We start from the raw sequence: 23,635 nt of genomic DNA, 5'->3' as shown, positions 1-23,635 counted from the left end.
AACTGATCTCATTTTTGGAAATGTCCCATCCATGGATTGGTGACCTTTTTTTAAACTGACGTAATATGTGCTGGTGGCAGTACCTTAGAAGAAAAGCCAGAAATTGCAGTTGGGTGACAGAATGCAGAGGCCATATTTCTGTCTTGTGCTTCAGATGAAAGCAAGCGACACTCTCCTGCTCTATTTGCACTAGTTTTCTGTAGGCTTCCAAGTTAGATTCAAGACATACATCTCCATGTAGTTGAGATCCACTTATTTGAACGAACGATTGCCCCTGTATGGTATATTCCAAAAGCTACAATTTGGAATTTTGGAATTCCTTTCTCCGTAGTTCAACTTGCTTCTCTGACTAAATTTAACAGTAACCGGGAAATGTATTTGTTCAGCTGAAACTTTCCTCCATATTAGTTTTATAATGTTTATCAACTGCATTTTATGTCAGTGTCTATATTTTTATGTGTTATTTTAAAATTTGCTAATATAATTGTTTATGATGGTGGTTATTTTGCGTTCGATTTTATTATTAATATTTTTGTTAACCTTCATGAGCTGGCTTTGTCAGGAAAAGTTGATTATTTATTGATTTAAGATTATGACCTGATGAATTCATTAATTTCACAGGTATGGCCCTATGTCTGTCTAAAGTTTTTTTTTTTTTCCTGGCTCTCAGGAACACATCTAATTCAGTTCAATTGCTAGTGGAAGCAAGGGTTCAGCCTGCCTCATTCAAACACGTGAGTAACTCAATTTTCTAAGGTGCTTGGTATTAAAATCTTAAATTTTTATAAGCCAAGAGTCACTCTGGTTAGTGAGGTAGGCAGCACATATATTTACTAAATAAATAAATATTTTGAAGATATGTAATTCAAAGATGCTAAGTAATTCTTCTCAAAGCATTTTTGTATTTCCATTGTATTCCAAATAGAATTGTGCAATTTAAAAAAAATGTTGTAAAAGTTTTTGAAATAGGAAAACAAAATTGCCATAATAATAATAATAATAATAATAATAATAATAATAATAATAATAATAATAATAATAATAATAATAAAAAAAGTTGGAAGGGACCTTGGAAGTCATCGAGTCCAACCCCCTGCCCAGGCAGGAAACCCTATACCATTTCAGACAAACGGCTATCCAGTCTCTTCTTAAAAACTTCCAGTGTTGGAGCATTCACCACTTCTGGAGGCAGGTTGTTCCACTGGTTAATTGTTCTAACTGTCAGGAAGTTTCTCCTTAGTTCTAGGTTGCTTCTCTCCTTGATCAGTTTCCACCCATTGCTTCTCATCAAAGTAACAGTGATTCATTTCATTAAATGGAGATCTTGCTTGTTATGGCTGCAACTATTGCCTTTGATAGAGATGTGAATTTGTGTAGGTGTCACTGTTGATTATAAATCAGCTCCTTACAATTATATTGATTATGTACTGTATATAGGTCATCCTTGTTTAATGACCACTCATTCAGCAACCATTCAAACTTAACGATGGTGCAGAATGAGTGATCGTTATGGATTGTCCTTGAAGTTCTTTATCACAGCATCCTCAGTTTGTGATTATGATGTAGCAGCAAGCCATGGTCACGTGATCACAATTTCATACGTTCCCTGCCAGCTTCCCACAAGCAAAGTCAATGGGGAAGCTGGCAGGAAGTCAGAAGTTGGCAGTCATTTGAGGTTCTTGCTGGACAATTGGGACTGCCTGAACCTCCATCACTAAGTGGCATGGTCACGTGATTTTGTGTTTTACAGCCATGTCACTTGGTATCAGCAATTCCACAGACTACCTATATTATGAGCCAAATGATGTGTAATATATAAAATATACTCACATTTCTCATCGTATGTAATAATTTGCCAGGGTTTGTTTTAACACAGTTCCCAGAAAAGGAAAGGCAACCCTTCAGGCGGCATGTGCCCTCCCACTCAGCATCCTGAGCTGCACCGTTAAAATTTAGTAACAAAATTGCCAACTTTTAGTGAGGTTGTATTTGTTTAATATTCAAAATTAAGATTGGGATGCAAAGGAGAATGTGAGTTTCTGGAAGTGAGACTACCTTTATTTCCATTTTTAACCCCTCCAGAACTAGCTAACTAAATAAATAATGCAACTTTGGGTTGTTTTCAGGATTTGAGGATGTTTTAAGGGTATAAATTGGACTGGTTTGTAAGCCATCTGTTCCCATCCCCATCACGGGTGGAAACTAAGCAAGGAGAGAAGCAACCTAGAACTAAGGAGAAACTTCCTGACAGTAGAACCAGTGCTTTTTTTCTTTTAAAAAAAAAAAGTGCCGGAACTCACACATATCATACAACCCGCCTTGCCTACCCTACAAGGTTCCATCCAAAAAAGGTGCCGGAACTCCGTTCTGGGCGTTCTATGAGAAAAAAAGCCTTGGTTAGAACAATTAACCAGTGGAACAACCTGCCTCCAGAAGCGGTGAATGCTCCAACACTGGAAGTTTTTAAGAAGAGACTGGACAGCCATTTGTCCGAAATGGTATAGGGTTTCCTGCCTGAGCAGGGGGTTGGACTCGATGACCTCCAAGGTCCCTTCCAACTTTACTACTACTACTACTACTACTACTACTACTACTACTACTACTACCATTATTATTATTATTATTATTATTATTATTATTATTATTATTATTATTATTATTATTATTATTATTATTATTATTTCAGCTCTGAAAAAAGACACGTGGGAGAAAAAAAAATGCCCTCCCCTTCATATGATGTTAACAACTGGAGGGCCTCCTGCTGTTCTTTGGAAAGCTGGAAGCCCCCAACCCCTCAAACATTGTTTCTCTTGTAAAAAGTCATTTAGCATAGTACAGCTTTATATAAGATGCTTTGTTTTATGTGAGCTATATATTTGCAGGTAATCTTTGTAAAGTTAATGGAAGCGTCATTAACTTTATCTTGATTTGGCAAAGTTTTGGAGCTGCCTTCCTGGTCTTGAAGTATAATATGTTGAAGATTCTTCTTCAGTGGGAGTTGCCCAGTTTGAAATTAAGCCGATGAGGGGAGTAGCCACTTGTAATGTCTTTGTGTAGTTATTGTGGTAGGCAGGTAACACAAGGGAAGGAACTGCTTATTCTTGACCATAAAACCAAACCGAATTTAAAATATCACAATAGGTCACAGCTTTTCTCACTAATCTGTTGACATTTAAAGGCATTTATTTTATTTAAATAGGCCATTAGAATTCCTCTTCTTTATCAATAATCTCTCTCTCTCTCTCACTCTCACTCCAACAGGCAATGGTACATTCCTCCCAGCACTGTGCAGTTTGCATGCAGTTGGTTCGAAAGGAAAATCTATTATCTCTAGCCTGTCAGCATCAGTTTTGCCGCAGCTGTTGGGAGCAGCATTGTACCGTACTTGTCAAAGATGGAGTGGGAGTTGGTAGGTGCAAAGCAATGGGTCATTTGGCTCTTTTGGGGTACGCCGGTATCTCCACATACTGCTTTCTGCTGCTGGTAAATTTTCTCTTAATCTTAAAAATGGAGCAGTTCAAGGGGAACACGCTTTTTATGTCTTCTTTTGATAGCAGCAGATCTTACCTTGGGTTGTGGGACTGACAACAGCTGTCTTTTGGCCCTTTGGAATTGCCTCCCAGAAATTTATATTCTACCTTCTTTGAATGGACCGTTCCTACTGAATTCTTTTTCAGCTGTCTCTGATCAAGAGGGAAAATGTTTTCCATTCCTGACAAGAGTCCTTTCTAACTATTCTGACAAGAGTCTTTTCAGAGCCAGGTTTCCAGAAATTCTGTGAAATTGGATACTATTTGAAGGTCTTTTTTTTAAAATGAATAATGTCCTCTGATGTCATTCAGGTCTCTGTTCTTTTGAAAATAGCGTGTGTGTTTTTCCCGCTAGGTGTCTCCTGCATGGCTCAGGATTGTTTGCTTCGGACCCCAGAAGATTTTGTATTTCCACTGCTACCTAGTGAGGAGCTGAAAGATAAATACAGACGCTACCTCTTCAGGGACTACATTGAGGTATCATTTGTCATTTTATATTCAACACTCTCTGTTTTACACATTAAGGAAATAATGTACAAATTTCAGTGAATTTATCTGTAAGCTGTGCTTCTGTAAATTTAAGAGTGCATCGTGCAATTCCTTAAAAAGTTGCGTTTGCTTTTAGAAAGTTCAGCTCTCTTTAAATGGCTTTAATTCTGGCACTGGGAATTGGAAACCTGCTTTGCGATAGTCTTCTGTCCCCGTTCCGACCCACACACCCAAACAGCCAGCCGAGGGTTAAAGACTTCTCCAGACACCACTGCACATATAAGAAACTTGGCAGCAGCTCCGTAGCTGCCTGCCAAGACTTTTTTACTCCAAACACACAGAAACAAAAACAATACACACAGTTTAAAGCCACAGCAAATTACTTTGCCAGAGATTCAGCTTTTGTCCGTCACAGAGGTCCAAATGGCCACCACCACCCTTTTATAGCCTGTGGGGTGTGGTCCAGTGACTCAGCTTAATCTCTGGCACGTCTCTTTTTCTGCTGCGCACACTTGTCGCTTCTGAGCTGGCATGGATCCAGCCACAACTTTTCTTCCTCATTATCCGACACACCTGGCTCCTGGCCAGTCTGAGAAACACCTGGCTCCTGGCCAATCTCTTCTCCGTCGGAAGACACCTGAGGCCTTGCCAAAGAGGAGGGTCCTGGAGAGGGAGGCCTAGCCATCTCCTCTCCTTCATGTTCGGAGCCTTCTTCCTCCGATAAGAGGGGCTCACAAGACGGAGCCACAACAGATAGTTTTGCTTTTCTCAACAAGTGATTCCAGTCCGGGGGGGGGAGGGGGAGATAGAGGTCACCTTGGTGGCCCCTGTCATGTGGGGTGTTTCAGGAGTTTGTGCTTTTCCCCTCCTGTCCTTCAGCATCTACATGTAGTTGCTGGGATATATTATCTGATACAGGTAATCCTCAACTTTACGGCCATTTGCTTAGTCGTGGTTCGAAGTTATAGTGTCCTCGGAAAAAGTGACTTATGATCCTTCCTTAAAGTTATCACTGTTGCGCCTCTCCCAGGGTCACAGGGATCATAGTTGAGGCGCTCGACAACACACTCACCTTTGTAAAGATTGCAGTTTCTTGCAGTCTTGTGGTTGCGATTTGAGACCTTCCTGGCTGGCTTCTAACAGGTCGAGTGAATTGGGAAAGCGGGATTCGTTTAACCATATGATTCACAAGGGCCAAATAATTCATCTAATGACCATGGGTAAAAATGGTCATAAAATTGGGTCCAGTTATGTAGTGACTTATTGAACAACTGCATTTCTTAGTGACCCAAATTCTGGACCCAGTTGTGATTGTCAGGCAACGATTACCTGTAGGTTGTGAAACAGGCAGCAGTATGCTTAAAAGTTGCTACTCAGATTGGGTGAGAAACCTCCTTGATACCTTAACTGATTGCCAGGGTTTGTAGGGGACAGAAAATTCTGAAGGTGAACCCAAACAAAACAGATCAGTTTATTCTGGACTGGCCACAACCACCCTTGAAGAACCGGATTTGCAAACTGGGGTCCTTTTGGACTCACGGTTCCTGCTAAAAGGGGTGGAAGTCACAGCCAGAAGAACTTTTCCAAGCTCGGTTGGTGCACCAAAACAGTAACACGTGTCTTCGTTACCGTCTGGTTATGATACTGTTGGCATATAGTGCTCTGAAATGGTAGCTGTGTGCTGGCATGAGCCATCAAACGAAGAGAGAAAGGGGAAGTAGAGGCTCCAGTTTAGCCTCAAAGTGCAGCTGCACTGTCATGCAAGCTGCTAAGTTGTCCTGGCTGCCAGCCAGAGCTATTGTGGGAAGCTGTAGAGACAGCAATCCTATTAGTCCAGCCTAGTATGTAGGTGTTGGAGACCGAAAGCTCTGGGGACATGCCCACCGCCTCAGTTACTGGGGGGTATGTTGCAGTCTGACTGAAAATTTAAGAGGGAGAGAGAGAAAAGAAGGAGATTGTAGAACAGAGTGGCTGGAGAGTGAAGTTAACGTGAGTGTGTGGAGCAAGTTGGACTCCAGTCGGAGAGACAAAGAGAAGTCCCATAGAACAGGGCTTTTCAACCTTTTCACCCATTGTACCACTTTTAGGATATGGCAACATCCGAGTACCACCAGTCGCCTAGCAAGGTGTCAAAAACTTGATGACCCCAAAAAAAAAGAAAAAAAAGAAAAAGAAAAAAGTGATAAAAGTACAGGTAGTCCTCGACTTACAACAGTTCGCTTAGTGACTGTTCGAAGTTACAATGGCACTGAAAAAGTGCCCCCCCCCCCAAGCTACAGCTGAGCAAGATGCCTGCCTGCCCGGCAGCGCTCTTCCTCCTGTCTGAGGTTTTCATTGTTGTGAGCATTTCTGTTGAGGATTGGCAGTGGGGGTGGGGTGGGGGGTGTTTGGTTTTTATTCCCCTCCATCTGCTGGGTGGTTGCAGCAGGTTTTGGTCACTTCACATGACCCTGGGACACTGTGACCGTCATAAATATGAATCAGGCCAAGCATCTGAATGTAAATCGCAAGACCCTGGAGATGCTGCAACATTCCAGCTGATCGGCACTTCTTCTGGGCTCAGCAGAAGCGCCAGGATCAGCACCGAGCTCCAGCTGGAGCCTGGCACTGATCCTGGCACTTCCACTGAGCCCTGACAGCCCTGCAGCTCCAGCCATCTCTCGCTCAGGCTCGTGCGGTGCTGCCACCCAGTTCAGCTCATTCCCCTCCCCCGCTACCACTTTTCTAGGATGGTCGCGTACCACCTGCCAGGTGCCAATGTACCACAGGTGGTACCCGTACCACTGGTTGAAAAGCCCTGCCATAGAGAGAACATCTACATGCAAGACCCAAGACAGGAAGAGGACATGATAGTCTTTTGCAAAATCCTGGCCTCTGGGGAGTGATTTTCGCTGACGGCCATGAAACCGGTTCTTCCCCTAGGGAAGGAAATGCAGATGGTTCAGTTGAGTAGATCTAAGAAAGAAGACGAGCCGCGCTGAGCATACTAGCGGTAGATCCAGCCTGTTCCTTTGTTTACATCCTCTTGATAACACTAGAAATGGGGAGGAAGTAAAGCAGTTGGTAGAAGAGCTAAGGGTGAGTAGTCTTTGGGAGAGAGACTTAGGAGGAAACATGATACTGGGTAAAGGCCAGGGTTGTGTTGGGTATACCTGTTGTAAATAACTTCACTTATAATTTAAAAAGGCGTAAAAGACCAACTGTCTTGTTTTCCTTCCCTTAGGGGAAGAATCTGTTTCACGGCTGTCAACCAAATCACTCCCCAGAGGCCAGGGTGTTGCCAAAAACTGTCATGTTGTCATCCTTGCAAATCAAAATACACCTCCAATTGTAAAACAATCCCAATTACGCTGTAACATACTGCAATGCATTCTACATGGGGCTGTCTTTAAAGACTGCTCAAAGCTACAGTTAGTTCCAGAGTACATCGGCCTTATACGTTGACTGTCGCCTGATGCGGGGAGCATGTTATACCTATCATCAGGCCTTGCTATGGCTACCAATTGGCTTCTGGAGACTTGCCAGTTTTGACCATAAAGCCCCGTGGTTTTAGCCGTAAGACTGCTCTCTGTAATCAGAATTAGCTTGACCTGTTAGCTCAGACATGTCAAACACAAGGCCCGGGGCCCGGATGCGGCCCGTGAAGTGGTTTCATGTGGCCTGCGAAGCCATTCTGAACAGTGAGGGAACGGCCCCCGCTGCCTTGGCCCTGGCCCAGGCCGGCCGGGAACCAATGTACAATTTTGTGGTGGCCATCTATGCTGAAACGTATTCAGTCTTAGCTCCACAAGGCCGTCTAGAAACAGCGAGGAACCAGCCCCTGCTGTGTCGGCCCCGCCCCCTGGGTGCATGCTGGGGAGGTGTCACCCTTTGTGAGGAATGAAGAAATGGACCATGTCTTGGCACTTGCTCCGGTCCCACCTCTTCTGCCAGAGACCCTCAGATCTGTCCCACTCCTGCCCAGGCCCCACAGGCACCCTTGACGCGAACGATGTAGAGCTGGCCCACCCAGTAGGCCACACCCACTCCATCCATGCCCACCCAGTAGGCTGCACCCACCCTGGCCACCCCCCCCCCCAAGGCAACCGCAATGCTGATGCGGCCCTCGATGAAATTGAGTTTGACACCCCTGTGTTAGCTCATTCCAGAGTAAACTATTCCTGATTCCCCACTTTGAGGAAATTGTGCTCAGGAGGCACTTCTTTTTGATAGCATCACTGATTCTGTGGAAGAGTCTCCCAGTGGAGATCAGAGTAGACTACTCCCATGTTTTCCTTATACTTAATTTCAAAAATATCCTTTCCTGGGAAGGCTTTCTTAAAAGTTTTCCCAGTTGAAAAAAACAATTTGTCCTCCAGAAATAAAATCCGCCTCACTTAAAACCATATGCAGTTTTGTTTTGATGGAGTTCTTTAAAATACTTTTTAAAAAGGACTTACGTTGTTGTCCCACAGAGCCACTTCCAGCTGCAGCTCTGTCCTGGCGCTGACTGTCCTATGGTCATACAAGTACAGGAGCCCAAAGCCCGCCGAGTGCAGTGCAATCGCTGTAATGAGGTTTTCTGGTAAGAAAGGGAAATTGCACATTTGATGTACATAAATGATAGAGATGGGAAGATAGAAAAAAAAAACTTCCTTGAAATGAGGAACAGCCTAAACAAATGCAGCAGCGACAAAATGACTGTTAAAACTGTTGGATTTGCCATCCAGCTCCTTGGGTGTAGGTTTGAGAGTCTTGCGTAGCTTGAAGAAGCAGGCACATGATTAACTGTTGAAGATTAAACTGAAGAGGTGAATTGCTATATTACAGAGTTGTGAGAAAAACTGGGCAATGAGAACTAATAAACCTCTGAGTAATTTACAAGGAATGAGCAGTGGTTATACAAATCAACTCTATTCTGCAAACGCCAGCTTCTAGAATCAAATAGATTGAATGTGATGGGAAAGGGGTAGTAAAAGTAGCATTTGGTAGTTGTAAATATGATTTGGAGAGACATACGTAGCCTATGGATGGTATATCCTTCTTTAGATGATTCCACTATTAACACTGCAATTTCTAAAAGCTAGTGTTATATATGATCTGCACAAAAAAGGGGAAACTGTCCCATGCTAATTTAAACACCAGAATCTGCAGAGGTTTTGTACTATTTTGGCATTTTCCAAGTGAAATAAAAAAGGAGTAGGGAGTTATCAGTTACCAGCATTTAAGATGCTGGGCTAGGAGTGGGGAAATCCAGGTTCTAATCCTCCCTTAGATATAGAAGCTAGTCAGATGATTTTCAGCCAATCATTCTCACTCACTCTCCATCCTTGATGGGGAAATCCAAAAATACCTTATCTACCAGCCCACTCTAGACTGGTGTGATAGATAACAGCCCATAAACCTTCAGTGAAGAGGCTGCCATCCTGCACTGGATTTATTTATATTGATACTGTGATAACATTCCTCGGGATATTGTATTCTACTTTTTACTGCCAAATTCTGCCATTGAACGGGATACATATAGCCCCATTCAGATTTTATGCAGAAGTATTAGGAATGCAAGCTTTCTTATGCGTACTATTGTCATGTTCAAATAGTTTTTGATTACAGGTAATAGATTTTCTTTAAACTAGACATACGTTTATTTTTGCTTAAGTTTCAAATGTCGGCAGATGTATCACGCTCCCACAGATTGTGCTACCATCCGAAAATGGCTCACTAAGTGTGCAGATGACTCTGAAACAGCTAACTACATCAGCGCTCACACTAAAGATGTAAGTGTGTTGGGAAGGGGACACTTTTTAAGTATTTGTAGTTTCAAACAAATCTGTGTTTGGTTATTAATGGAGGGCCTGGTAATTGAATTATTTATCCTGTATCTGAAGTCTTTCCTCCTTGCACCCCCTCCTTCCCTGCTTATCTTGCCAATTGGCACTTATGTCCCCCCAAAAAACTAAAGCCAAAATGGAAAGAGGGTGAAGAGTAAAACCGATATTGTGAGTTCCAACTAGAAGCAAGGTGGATGGACTCAGTTACAACAGTGACAAGTACACATTGGAAGACCTGATACACCAACTTGGGAACAAATGTTCTTGTGGAAAATCTGTGTTGTTGCTAATAGTCAACACTGACATGATGGCATATAATCAAGTTACTTGATTATACATTTGCTCATACTTTTATTGAATGTAATGCATCTCCCAGAAGAAAAGATTAGATCATATGTTTCTCCCCTTTCCAAGGTAATAAGAGAATTGTTATCCTGGGCAGAAATTTAAGATTAGAGGAAACATCTAAGATGCAAACTAAAAGAATGAGAAACTTTGTGAATAGGCTAAATTCATTTTCTTGAGGAAAAATGTAAGAAGCCTGCCATTGGAAGGCACATTTTTATGGAGGGGAAGACTGAACATTACAGTTAAAAAAACTAAACAGACTTGGATTGTAATATTAATAAAGACAATATAGAAAGAGGAACATTGCAAAAGTATTCGATTGGTTGAGGTAGGGATGAATTACAAAACATGAAGGGAAACACAAGACTTTTTCTTTTCTTTTTTTCCCTCATCTGTTAAAATGCCCGGTTCAAAACCCAAGTTAAAAGTTTCCATTCTTAATTAAAATATGGCCCTGAAATTATATATATTTAATTAAGGAGGTATAATTAAAAGAATTGAAGGCCCTTAGCTGAATCATAGAGCAAATTTTCTGTATGGAAGAAGGCCCAGATTCAGTGTTGGCACTTCCAGGTGGTGCTAGGAAAGGCTCTTGTTTGAAAGTTGTGCTTTTTTTCTTAAAAAAAAAAAAAAAGGCGCCGGAATTCACACACGTCATACCACCCGCCTTGCCTACCCTACAAGGTTCCATCCAAAAAAGGTACTGGAACTCCGTTCTGGGCGTTCTATGAGGGAAAAAAGCCCTGTTTGAAAGCCATTGATATTTCATATAGCTTGATAGATTAATGGTTTGCTTTATCAGGCAAATTTCTGTGTTCCTATGAAGAGCCAGAATGAAGACTGCACAATTACAGAAAGCAAATGGAGGGCAAATAGAGTGGAAACCTGGAAGGCGTGGAGTATGGGGAAAACATTTGTTAGGTTAATGTTATTCTTTGTTTTCTTCTCAGTGTCCCAAGTGCAATATCTGTATTGAAAAGAACGGTGGCTGCAATCACATGGTGAGTAGTTTCTAAATATGCTTAAGAATCACCTCAAAATTTTTATCTGATTTCAGATTAAAACTTTGTGGTTCGTTAACTTTTCTTTTCTCTGTTTCCTCCAGCAATGTTCCAAATGCAAGCATGGTAAGTGGACAACTGCCTTTTTGAACTAGGAAAACATTTACCTGTTCTTTACTTTAAATATTATCCTGCTGATCCATTAAAGCATTTGTGGTACTTTGATTACTGTTCTAAGGACTCGTTCAATAGCCTGTTCAGCACAGCTCTTAGGCTCTTCTGAGTTTCAATAATAATAATAATAATAATAATAATAATAATAATAATAATAATAATAATAATAATAATAATAAAGAAGTTGGAAGGGACCTTGGAGGTCATCTAGTCCAACCCCCTGCTCAGGCAGGAAACCCCTATACCATTTCGGGCAAATGGCTGTCCAGTCTCTTCTTAAAAATTTCCAATGTTAGAGCATTCACCGCTTCTGGAGGCAGGTTGTTCCACTGGTTAATTGTTCTAAGATAGATGCTTTTTTATTAACTAGCTTTTGCCTTCTTGTCTCTTGTAGACTTTTGCTGGATGTGTCTAGGGGACTGGAAGACTCATGGCAGCGAATACTATGAATGCAGTCGGTACAAAGAGAATCCTGATATTGTAAATCAGAGCCAGCAAGCACAGGCCAGGGAGGCCCTCAAGAAGTACTTGTTCTATTTTGAGAGGGTAGGAAATATCTCCATAGCCAAAGCTAACTATAAACTTTTCAGTGCGTCCTGCCTTGTGCAGAGAGGCACAGGGATTTATGTTAACAAGTCTATGTGATGACACAGGATGACCACAAAACATAATTCTGAATCCTTAAGTTTCCTCTCCAAGACGTAAATGTCTTCCTAGATAATTCTTGTCTCTATTGTAAACAAGAGTTTTTTCTTTGTGGGATCCAGCAGAAATAGTTGAACACTGTTGAAGTTGGATTGATTCTTTTCAAATGTTGCCTCTGATAAAAGTGCATTCACTGTCTTACAGATTTGTATTCCTTGCCCCAGATATGCTTAAACCATTTTCTGTATCCATATATGTGTAACATATTTTAAAGTGGTGAATTTCTAGTTTCTGGTCTTACAAATAAGATACATGGATGAAATTCAGTGCTGTGTGAGCCGATTGTCATTACTATTTTTTTTAAATTGCTTGTGGATGCCTCCCAATTACTCCAAAAAAAATTTTTTTGGGGGGGGGCAACCTCTCTGGAGGAGCTTCTTAAAAGAGAGAGAAACTTCCAAGAGCCAATTGGATAATTTCTCCCCTTGTTCTGTCAATAGAAATAGCCTTAACAATATCCACCCCCTCAAAAAAAAAAATCAGTCTGTTCTTTTTGATTCCTTCTTAGCTTCTTTACTGTTTCTTTTGAAAGGAGTGTAAATGTGGTTTATCCCTGTGTGTCTATTAATGGCTGATTTATCTGAATGCCAAGCATCCAGAAATTCCCTAATTACCAAAACATACCCTTTTCAGCAGTCCACACTCAGATAAGTGGGGATTAATATCAGACAAACAGTTATGCAATACCCTAAGCAAGGAACTACCAAGGAGAGAACCACACCCTTATCAAAACTGGCAGAGCGAGATATTGTATGTAAACAAGGAGCAGACCCCGCATTCACTAATGATACTACCTAATTGGGTCAAGCAAACAACCAAGCTCAGAGGGCGCCAAGGACAATTACGTAGCTAACTAGATTTTCCAGATGTAGCTAAACGATACTTGAGATAATATCTTAAAGATGACAATGCTGTGGGCAGCAGACAAAACTGGAAAATCCATAAAAAAGATAAAATGTTAAACCAAACAGCCAGCCAAGACTAAATCTTACAAACAACATAGAACAGCCCCCTCTCCCGCCCAAAGACAGTGGTACATTAATATATCAATCCCAGGCCTAGGACCAAAGTCAGGTTTTTAAGAGCCTTCCCTGTCAATTTGAGGACTCCCACATTCCTCAGCTACTAGCTGTATTCAGTAACTAGCTGTACCCGGCCACGCGTTGCTGTGGCTCTCGTTCACTTAGCCAACAGATGGTGCTGTTTTTCAAAAAAGCATGTTTTTACCTGTCACAGGTGTGACATCTATATAATAGTAGGTATATAAAAACACGCGCATATTCGAATGCAACGTTGTGTCAAAATTTCAAAGCAATCGGTGAAGAACTTTCAGAGATTTAAGATTTTGAACAAACGAACATTTACATTTTTATTTATATAGATTATGCCAGAACAAGTATGTAGCTTGAGGTTTGCAGGTGTGGATGGGAAGATCCGTGTCATATAAGAGAATCTGGAGCAGTAAAAGAGAACTGGAATGTTGGAGGAGAGCTGCCATTTATATCTGTGTGCTTCCTGTCTGGGCTGACCTTTGCTTTCTAGCTGTGTAATTGAAGTAGCCAATTATACCATATGCCAAGTGGGAAAGCCAAGATAAATGATTTGCCTTGCCTTTTTTTTAGAGTCCACTAACAAAAAGCAGCTTGCTTTTAGAATAGGGGTGTCAAACTGCCGGCCCACAGGCCGGACACGTCACGCGGAAGCCATACCCACCCCATTGCCGGCAATGGCAAAACAGTCCCGATACGTCGCGTGACGTCGAGAGTTTGACATGTCTGTTTTAGAAGGTGATTGGCATGCTTCCCCCCCTCCCCCCAGCATAACATGTCTTTTTGATACTAGAAGTGCTTAGTATTGGAAAGCTATCCTTTTCTGCTGGATCCCAGCTTGGGTTTTTTGTTTGCTTTTCCAATGACCATGTTCACTTTGGGTATTCCTTTTCTCTATTGTGAAGTGGGAAAACCACAACAAGAGTTTACAGTTGGAGGCGCAGACGTACCAGAGAATTCAAGAAAAAATCCAAGAAAGAGTCATGAACAACTTGGGAACGTGGATAGACTGGCAATATTTACAGAATGCAGCAAAACTCCTAGCCAAGGTAACTATCTGTAACTCAGCTGTGTTAAATACCTGAAGGAGGATAGGTTAAGCTATATTGCTGTGTTCAGGGTTATATAGCTATGGAACACTAACTCTGACTTTAAACGGCAACTAGGTGCAATGGATATTATCAAAGGAGTTGCTATGTGTTGTTCAGTAATCTGAACTGAACCTACAGCTGAAAACTAGATTGAGTTCACCTGGGGTTGCTTGAGATGTAGGAGCACATTCTGTGCTTCCTTTTGAAGCTCTAGGTCAGCGGTTCTCAACCTGTGGGTCGCGACCCCATTTGGGGTCGATCGACCATTTCACGGGGGTCGCCAAGCAAGGCTGTCCGCCATTTTTTCCCCTTTTCCGGTGGGTGCCTTACCTCCCTTGAGCTGGGCCAGCTGGTGGTCAGCCTGCTCCGTCTCTGCCGCTTGCCAGCTACGCCTCGGCCGGCACAGGGGGCGGAACCACACATGCGCAGCACTCCCGGGCAGGGAAAGTCCTCGACTTACGACCGGTTGGGTAGTCCTCGACTTACGACCGGTTTAGTCCTCGACTTACGACCGGTTTAAGTCCTCGACTTACGACCGGTTGGGGGGTCGCAGCATTAAAAAGGTTGAGAACCACTGCTCTAGGTACTGCTGCTTCTGCTGTTGCTGCTTCTACTACTACTACCACTACTACCACAAAACTGGGAAAAGAGGAGCTCAGCTGTCTCCTTGTTTTCATGAATATAGCTTACTGCCAAGCTCATATTATGTCCTGTGTATTACAGAACCATAGATAGCTGCAATTTCTTATAGGGGCTGCTTTTTCATATCATAATACATATGGACTGCTGCCTCTGAAATTTGGAGAGGAGTAGCAGATAGCTCTATTGGCCTAACATAAGTATAATCTACTAATCTTACTTCCTTTTTTAAAATTGCAGTGTCGTTATACACTACAGTACACCTATCCATATGCTTACTACATGGAATCTGGTCCCAGGAAGAAATTGGTAAGACCATGTAGTTCTGTGTATTGAATGATAACTGAAATTCCTAAAGAATTGGGGGGGGGGGGGGGAGAAAGTTGGGACTATACGAATCTATATCTAAACATTGCCTAAAACCACACGGTAGCTTCTAGTTGGTGAAGCTGAGCTTTTTGATTCTTTGGAGGTGGTGGTGGGGAGACCCTTGGAAGCCACAGATAAAATATTTCAAACTTGGAGGGGAAGAAAGAATACAGTTCTAATAAATTACATAGGAAAGGATTTTGTTTTTGGTCTTGGGACATCCAAATAGCATGTTAATGGGCAAATTACCTGTCATAAGTAGGATGAATGTTGAAGAAAATGTTAAATATTTGTCACCAGCACATCGTAACTCTACTAGTTTGCAACCAGGTTTTCAATAATTGAAAGTTCTTATAAGCCTTAATGAATATTATTACTATAAATATGGTATAGGAGAATAAAGAACAAACATGCCCAAGTCTTCATCAATTACAAATGAGGATTTGTCCATCCTTAATTTCATATTCTTTTATGTTGCTCAAGCTACTATGACTGTTTGCACTCATTGAATTGGCTGCAGTGTTTCCTTAATTTGAAATGCTTCCTGCTGTAATACAAACAGTGGCACCAATGTATTATTAATCAGTGCAGCAAATTTGGCTGAAAGATTAAGATAGAAAGAGATTTTCCTATATCAGTCCTGTGTTTTTTTTTCATAATGTTTTGTTTGATTTTCAGTTTGAATACCAACAGGCTCAACTTGAAGCAGAGATTGAAAATCTCTCATGGAAGGTGGAAAGAGCAGACAGTTACGACAGAGGAGTGAGTAATAAACTTAGTTCAACCCATTTTCTCAGTTGTGAGCTTATTTTTTACTCTGAAGTCTCAAGAGAAATTGGCATCGGTAATGGAGGAAAAGAAACTACTACTGCTCCTTTTGTTTTTTTAATTTTTTTATTAGAAACTAGCTGTACCCGGCCATGCGTTGCTGTGGCTCAGTCTGGTTAAATGGAAAAGAAAGAAAAGAGAAAGCGCACGTTTGTAATATGTTTAATTTCACAATGCTTGTGGGTATGCTTTTACGTCCAACAGATGGTGCTGTTTTTCCAAAAAAGCATGTTTTTACCTGTCACAGGTTGACATCTATATAATAGTAGGTATATAAAAATACGCACGTATTCGAATGCAACGTTGTGTCAAAATTTCAAAGCAATCGGTGAAGAACTTTTAGAGATTTAAGATTTTGAACAAACGAACATTTACATTTTTATTTATATAGATTAAGAGTATACAGATACAAATAATAGACTACAAAAGATGAAAAAGTGAAAAAATAGAATTTCCAACATACAAACACCTTTCACAACTTATCGCCATTCTTTAAAATAGAAAAAATAAATTCTTCACCCCATATGTTACCTCATTCTCTATACACATGTCTATGAAATCTCATCTTCCATCCTAATCAGCAAAAGTCTGTTAAGGGTTACCAGAAATAACCACATATGTTATAAACTTAATCTAATAAGCTCACTCAGTTTCCTACCTTTACATTTATATCTATTTAACTCTTCTTAAATCCCCAAATCTCATCAATCCCAAAAAGTCCCTCAGAAACTAAATAAAGGTCCCAGAAACATAACCATTTTGAAATTCATCGAATACATTGAGAAAATAGGAAATAATCTCATATAACCCATTATCATTAAAAACCAAAGCTAAACATCTTCATAATTAAAAAAAAAAGAAATTTGAATGTCACCAGAAATGGAATTCTTATCCCTTAGAACTTATAGCATCATCTTCCAGACTTAGTGCAAAGAAATGGTGAAATATGGTAACCAAGCTTTTGGTGAGTGACTGTCACTAAGATGGTATTATATCTGTTGTCGAGGCGTTGCACCGATTGCTGAAGGCATCTAGATCCAATTCAAAATGTAGTTTTTGACTATTAAAGTCAATTGGTTCTGGAGTACTTCAGAGTCTGTCTTTTCCAGATAGAATTTGGCAGATTGTATATGAATGCATAGTGAAGAGACTAAGGCAGTGATGGCGAACCTTTTAGAGACCGAGTGCCCAAACTGCAACCCAAAACCCACTTATGCATTGTCGGGTGCCGGATGGGTGTAACCCATTGGGTGGGTGTGGCCCATTGGGTGGGCGTGGCCCATTGGGTAGGTAACAGCAGACTGGGTGGAACTAAAAAGCTCAATCAATCAATTCCAACTTTGCAAGATCTTTTTTTTTCCTGCGAGAAGTTGAAATTGACTGATTGATTGAACCTTTTTTGGGGGGGGGACACGGCAGCCTAAAGCGAAAAGGTTTTATAAAACCCAGCTGAAGGCCTAGGACTTGGTCGACGGCGCGCGTGCCCACAGAGAGGGCTCTGAGTGCCGCCTCTGGCACCCGTGCCATAGGTTCGCCACCACTGGACTAAGGATATCATCCCTAAAAGAATTCAGAGGGGCATGGGCATTCCATCTCCGGGGCTGTTTTCATCCTTGAAAACGCCTTGCTTTCTGAGGGTTGCCCAGTAACTTTCTCTTCTAGCCTTCCACAAGTTAGTGAAAACTGTTTTATTTGAGCATTTAGGATCCAGAAGGATGGTTGTGCAAGGCGGTGTTATACTTGGGCTGTTTTACACATTTTACGCGGTCGTTTAAGCAAACCCAGCTTCCCCAATGGCTGTTTTTTTGCCAGAAATCGGCAGAAGAGCTCGCAAATTGCAATCACATGATCGTAAGACACTGCAACCAATTGTAAAAGTGTGCCAGTTACCAGATAACTGAATTGCAGATCACATGGCTCCTGCAGTCATGTGATCACAATTCAACTATTTAGCAACTGATAGTATGAGCAACGGTCATTAAGTATGAGTACAGGGAGGCCATTGTAATTTTGAACTGTTATTAAACGGTCATAAGTCAAGGAATACTTGTATGTATTTGCCTGTGAGGAACATGATGCCAGCCCATGAAGTATGGGCTTGTTAGCAATATCTTTTAATGACCCACCATGTCAGGGAAGTGAAGGGATTTGTAGCCCACAGGCAATGTTTTTGGTATCAACCCCCCATATTACAAAATAGCTTCCCTCTACGCAGTTAGGGTTGATACCTTCATTTTTTGGCATTGCCACTACTAGTTCATTAGAAATTCAGCGAATGGTTAATTCTCTGTCACTGGAAACAGGATCATAGTCAGTAAATCTGTGCCCTACTTTGAGGACAAAAGATTCCATCCGTAGCATCTACATCAGTGGTTCTCAACCTGTGGGTCGGGACCCCATTTGGGGTTGATCGACCATTTCATGGGGGTCGCCAAGCAAGGCTGTCTGCCATTTTTTTTGTCCGCCATTTTTTTTGTCCACCATTTTCCCCCCCTTTTCCAGCGGGTGCCTTACCTCCCTTGGGCTGGGCCAGCTGGTGGTCGGCCTGCTCCGTCTCTGCCGCTTGCCAGCTACGCCTCGGCCGGTGCAGGGGGCGGAACCATGCATGCGCGGCACTCCGAGGCAGGGAAAGTCCTCAACTTACGACTGGTTGGGTAGTCCTCGACTTACGACTGGTTTAGTCCTCGACTTACGACCGGTTTAGTCCTCGACTTACGACCGGTTGGGGTCGTGGCATTAAAAAGGTTGAGAACCACTGCTCTACATAAAGGACGTGACAGATGACAACATGAAATTCTATAGAGACATTACCAATCACTGTAGGCCAGACACTGGGAACTCTTTTGTAAATGAGAGCTACATCTTCATTTTGTATAAGTATTACTTAGCCTTCAAAAGCCAGATGGGGGCTTGCAACTGACACAATATTATCACCACAATCCCATTACCGTTAACAACAAGAAGCTCAGAGGTGCTGTTTTGTAGTCAATAAAGACAGTCAGTTTCCCATTGCAAGGAAGTCTTGCTATGCCCCTCCCCTGTCTTCCAGCCTCTTTTTGGAAATTAATGAAATTAATTAAACTCCAGACAGAGCTGTTTTGGAGGCTCTTTGGATAGTGAGTGCTCGCTCTCGTTTGAGGATAGGTTTTCATGTTTTTATACATTACAGTGCAAACTGTTGGGAGCCACCTCCTGTGTCAGTAAAAGAGCAGTGTTTCTGTTTCCCCTTTCTAGAGCTCCTCTTAAGTGTCGATCAATTTTCTCCCAGCCAATAGAAACAATAGCAATGGCACTTAGACTCGTATACCACTTCACAGTGCTTTAAAGCCCTCTCTAAGTAGTTTACAGAGTCAAGGGTTTACAGGAATAACCCCTTTCTTATTCCTTTTGTTCCCACCCAGGATTTGGAGAATCAGATGCACATTGCTGAACAGAGGCGGCGGACTCTGCTGAAAGATTTCCATGACACATAAGACCGCAGGAGCTACCAGGGCACAGAGCTGAGAGCAAAGTAGCAAGATGGCAGTGCGAGCATCGAGGGAAGCGATCAGAGGAACTGGCCACCGCCTTTCCATAAAACAGGGCGGAGGACATCACTGCACCCTCCCCTTACAAATCAGACACGAGCTAGCACCACCCTTTTGGTCTTCTATTTTTCTTCTGTTTTCTGCTTTTTTCATTTTTGGCAGGTAGAGGTTGAAATTCAGTTGGCATCTTTTCCTAGGACGTTTTGTTCCCCAGCTCTTGGATTGTTTTAGAGGGGAGTTTTTATTTTATTTTTTCCCCCCTTCCTGAATGGCTGTTAATAGTTTTAGATCATTATAAACTTCTGTAACTTTTTGACAGTTGTACAGTGATACAACAGTGGTTGATACAAATTGAACTCTAAAATAACACAAAGCCCTTTTTAAAAATAAATTGGGACTGGAGAGTGTTTCTTTTTTTTTTTTCAATGAGCAGTTTGTAAGCTTAATGGCTTACTTCTCTTTCCCCTTCTCTAAACTCACTTTGCCATGAAAGTTATTAAATAGTCCAGCTGTTGGTTTGTTTCCCCCTTTTCTGGGGACTTGCTTGTTGTCCTGGGAGTGCATGAGATGGACAGGGCCTGGGCCACGCAGAATCAGCCGTTGCCAAAGGACAGCATAAGTGTTCAAAGGTGCTGCTTCTTTGACTGAGCTGGAGCAATAGGGCAAAGCTCGAGGCAGCATGGGGACAGTTCCAGTCCATCAACATGAAGTTGATCTCCCGCATGGATTTATTGCTTTGTTTGGTTTTCCTGGACTGCTACCTACTGCCAGATTTAAAATACTTGGAGGAGTTGAAGTAGCATAACCTGGCTTCTTGGCAGCATAAGATTGAGCATTAGTTTTGTTTAGGGCAGTAGACCAAGCCATGTTTGGGCCATAACTTGCATATCTGTGCAGCTCAGTCCTGCACAGTCTTGATTCTTTATATGGCTAGAAGGTGATACATCAGAGTTGACCTCTACCACCATAACAAAATCAGACTTTTCTATTATATCGAGGGAAAGTTAAATTCGTGATTAAAACACACACACACCAGCATACGTCAGATCCTGCTTAACTTAAGCCACCACTGTTTTTGAAACTCTTCTGCTGCTAGCTAAAAAGTAATCAGCAAAAACATGGGGAATAGTTCATAATTTTGAAATAATACCAAATATTTGTGGCTCGGGGTATAGATTTTGGCAGTGGTTTGCTCTCCAAGTTTGTTTCAATTTAGTTTCTGAATATTTTGTGACTAGACTAAGGTAATATCATCAGCAGGATTTTCTCCTCCTATTTTCCTTAGCTTATAAATGTATTGTGTGTCAGTTGGTCATGTGATTGATTGTTCGTTTGTAGCTATAGTTAAATCCTGAGCAGCTGATTGGGTCTCTTGTTGAATGATAGTTTGAATGGTCTGGTTTCTTATATATTCATATGCTGGATCTAGATCAATATGCTTATAATTGCTCCTTTGGTAGAATACCAGGCTTCAATAAACTCAGGTGTTTCACTGGGCATGCCAACATCCGTCACACACGAGACTTTATTGAAGCCTGGTATTCTACCAAAGGAGCAATTAATAAACATACTGATCTAGATCCAGCATATGAATATATAAGAAACCAGACCATTCAAACTACCATTCAACAAGAGAACCAATCAGCTGCTCAGGATTTAACTATAGCTCCAAACGAACAACCAATTACATGACCAGCTGACACACTGGCCCACAAGACATTTATAAGCTAAGGAAAATAGAAGAAGAAAATCCTACTGATGTTACCTAGTCTGGTAACAAAACGTTCAGAAACTAATTTGAAACAAGCTTGGACAGCAAACCACTGCCAAAATAGTTCATAATTGCTGTTAAGAATCATAGGTGGCTGCTTAACTGGCAGAGTTTTGTTAACTCTTGAAATGTGTGTAATGTCAACAGTTCACATTAGAGGCCAGCTTTTAAAATGTATAAAAACAGCTATATAAAATACATAATTAGGTTCCACTCATAATCTGTCTAGAAATGGAAGACGGAGCTGCGGTTTCCGGAAATTGCTCCATTCGATGTCTTGAAACCAGAATTTCCTTGCATCCATGTTTACAAGAGCATGTTGCACTGAGATTTTCTATGTGCATTGCTTGTGACCTTCGGGATTTGGATTAGAAAGCTTTACAGGAACCACCTGTTTTCCTAGCCTTTCGGTGAAAGTTATTTTATTAGCATCTTAGATTTTGTCCTAGCTTTTGGAGGTCATCAACCAAGCCATCATCTTCCATTCAGCTGCTGCTGCTGCTGCCACTACTACCTCAGGCACCCCAAGGAAAATGATAAGCTTGTTTCCTAGAGCCTAAGTCCTAACGTGACTTCTCTGTTCCCAGTTAACCTCACATTAAGCCAGTGGGTGGAAGAAGTAAAAAGCTTGTTGGGAAAGCAGAGAGAAAGTGAACTTTACCCAGATTCACACTTGCTCTTTCCCTTTGCCCATTCCACTGGACCCTGGTAGCATATGTGGTGTGATGACCTCAGCAGGTTTGCTCTTTTAATCTCATTTCTTTGTCAAAAACAGAGATCATGCTTGTTTTTCTGGCTTAAATGTTTTAATTTCTCTGCATGAAAACCACTGCTGGGCTTTGAAACGTAGAAACAGGCAAGCCCTTTTATCAAATGCAAAATGTTCAGTGTGTGTGTCAGACACTGCTTACTAAGGTATCTGTTTGCATTAATTCTGTTCAGTGTTGCACAAAATGATTGGCATCTTGATAGGGAAAACTGCTGGCTTCCTTCACTTCCTCAGTAATGCTGCCCTGATCTTGCTTGCTTGCTTACACAAAGTTCAGATTTTGAGGCAGGTGAGCATCTTTTCCTCTTGAAACTTTTAACGTTCAGACTGAGCTGTTCTGCTCATGAAATTAACTAAGACAAAGCATACATGTTTCTTGTTCAGAATTATCCAGTGCAAACGAGTGGTGTTACTTGCTACAGCTGCCAAATACCTGCAATTGGTTGAATTTACTGTAGCACAATCACGACTTGCAGTGGCAAAGTTTTCTCTTGTCTCCAAAGTTTGGCATATTGTTCAGATGCTTAGATCCAATCTCACATGGTGTACTAAGATGTAATATACAACTGTCACATCGCATAATGCAACATATTGAAGCTTGCTCAGGAGAATATTCTCACCTTTTGGTCTCTGGCTCGGCCCTCTGTGCCCTCCAGGTTTTGGGGAAGAGATGGCTGCACCGAGAGGAGGAATCTGCTCAGCTGATGGGTGACAAATACAATTAGGTGTTACCGCACAGCTGATCCTAAGTTTGGAATCAATAGATCTATCCCAGAATTTAGAGATCAGTGGATTCCCTACCTCTTTTTCTTATCTTCCCTGTTCTAGAACAGCACAATGATTGGGTGCTATCTAAAAGTTTTTATCATTGGCAGAAAACAGTCCTTCCTCCAGAAATATATTCTCTTCATTCTGTAGCATTTTTCAAAGTGAGCCTACAATAAAAAAAAAAAAACCTTGTTCGAGAATTTCACTTTGTGATGAAATGGACTGTAACTAAGGGACATCTAAGCCAAGAGGTAGGCACTACATTTCCCTCAGAGCAGATTAACATCCTATACTAGGAGTTTTGGTCTTCCTCTTGTTCCATCAGGCTTAGCCTAAGCCAACCTGGCAGCTATTTTCATCCTTCACTCTGCACGTTGAGATTGTTGACTTGGCTTACCCTTGATCGCGGTGTTTATTTCATTTAGTTTGGTTTACTTTTAAAATTCCCTCTCACAACTTGCCTTCCTCTGCTCTAAAAGAGAAGTACAGAAAGCTAAGGCAAATAACCACCTCCTGATAGTAAACCTTGAAGCATGTAGGTAGTATCCAGTTCTCCTGTCCAGTAGAATTCTGTACATATCAAAAGCTTTCATACAGAAAGCAGTAGAGGCTGTGCAGATAAGGGAGAGATTCTGTAACCAGTTTTATGCTTGTACTCTTCTAACATTCATTCTGTAGCAGAAAAAAAATCACATTTTTTCTTTTAACACATAATGCCATGCTAATGTTACAGAAAGAACTGAAGACTTTTTGTTACTGTACTGTCT

The 23,635-nt window shown here is 41.5% G+C and overlaps 1 protein-coding gene across 1 annotated transcript in view; it reads left to right on the top strand.

Moving 5' to 3' along the window:
* Positions 1 to 19,939, top strand: part of ARIH2 (ariadne RBR E3 ubiquitin protein ligase 2) — a 40,913-nt gene extending 20,974 nt beyond the window's left edge. The window contains exons 4-15 of the mRNA XM_015821898.1: positions 671 to 734; positions 3,262 to 3,409; positions 3,886 to 4,007; positions 8,474 to 8,583; positions 9,658 to 9,775; positions 11,128 to 11,178; positions 11,283 to 11,304; positions 11,747 to 11,898; positions 14,012 to 14,155; positions 15,077 to 15,145; positions 15,884 to 15,967; positions 19,435 to 19,939. Of these exons, the coding sequence (XP_015677384.1) occupies positions 671 to 734; positions 3,262 to 3,409; positions 3,886 to 4,007; positions 8,474 to 8,583; positions 9,658 to 9,775; positions 11,128 to 11,178; positions 11,283 to 11,304; positions 11,747 to 11,898; positions 14,012 to 14,155; positions 15,077 to 15,145; positions 15,884 to 15,967; positions 19,435 to 19,506 (1,156 nt within the window). The 3' untranslated portion in view covers positions 19,507 to 19,939. The remainder of the gene's footprint in view (positions 1 to 670; positions 735 to 3,261; positions 3,410 to 3,885; positions 4,008 to 8,473; positions 8,584 to 9,657; positions 9,776 to 11,127; positions 11,179 to 11,282; positions 11,305 to 11,746; positions 11,899 to 14,011; positions 14,156 to 15,076; positions 15,146 to 15,883; positions 15,968 to 19,434) is intronic.
* Positions 19,940 to 23,635: the final 3,696 nt, after the last annotated feature.

This window comes from Protobothrops mucrosquamatus, unplaced genomic scaffold (assembly GCF_001527695.2).
Source record: "Protobothrops mucrosquamatus isolate PMUCROS unplaced genomic scaffold, P.Mucros_1.0 scaffold1418, whole genome shotgun sequence".
Classification (NCBI taxonomy): domain Eukaryota; kingdom Metazoa; phylum Chordata; class Lepidosauria; order Squamata; family Viperidae; genus Protobothrops; species Protobothrops mucrosquamatus.
Note: the sequence above shows the minus strand (reverse complement) of the source record. Positions and strands in the feature narration are given on the sequence as shown.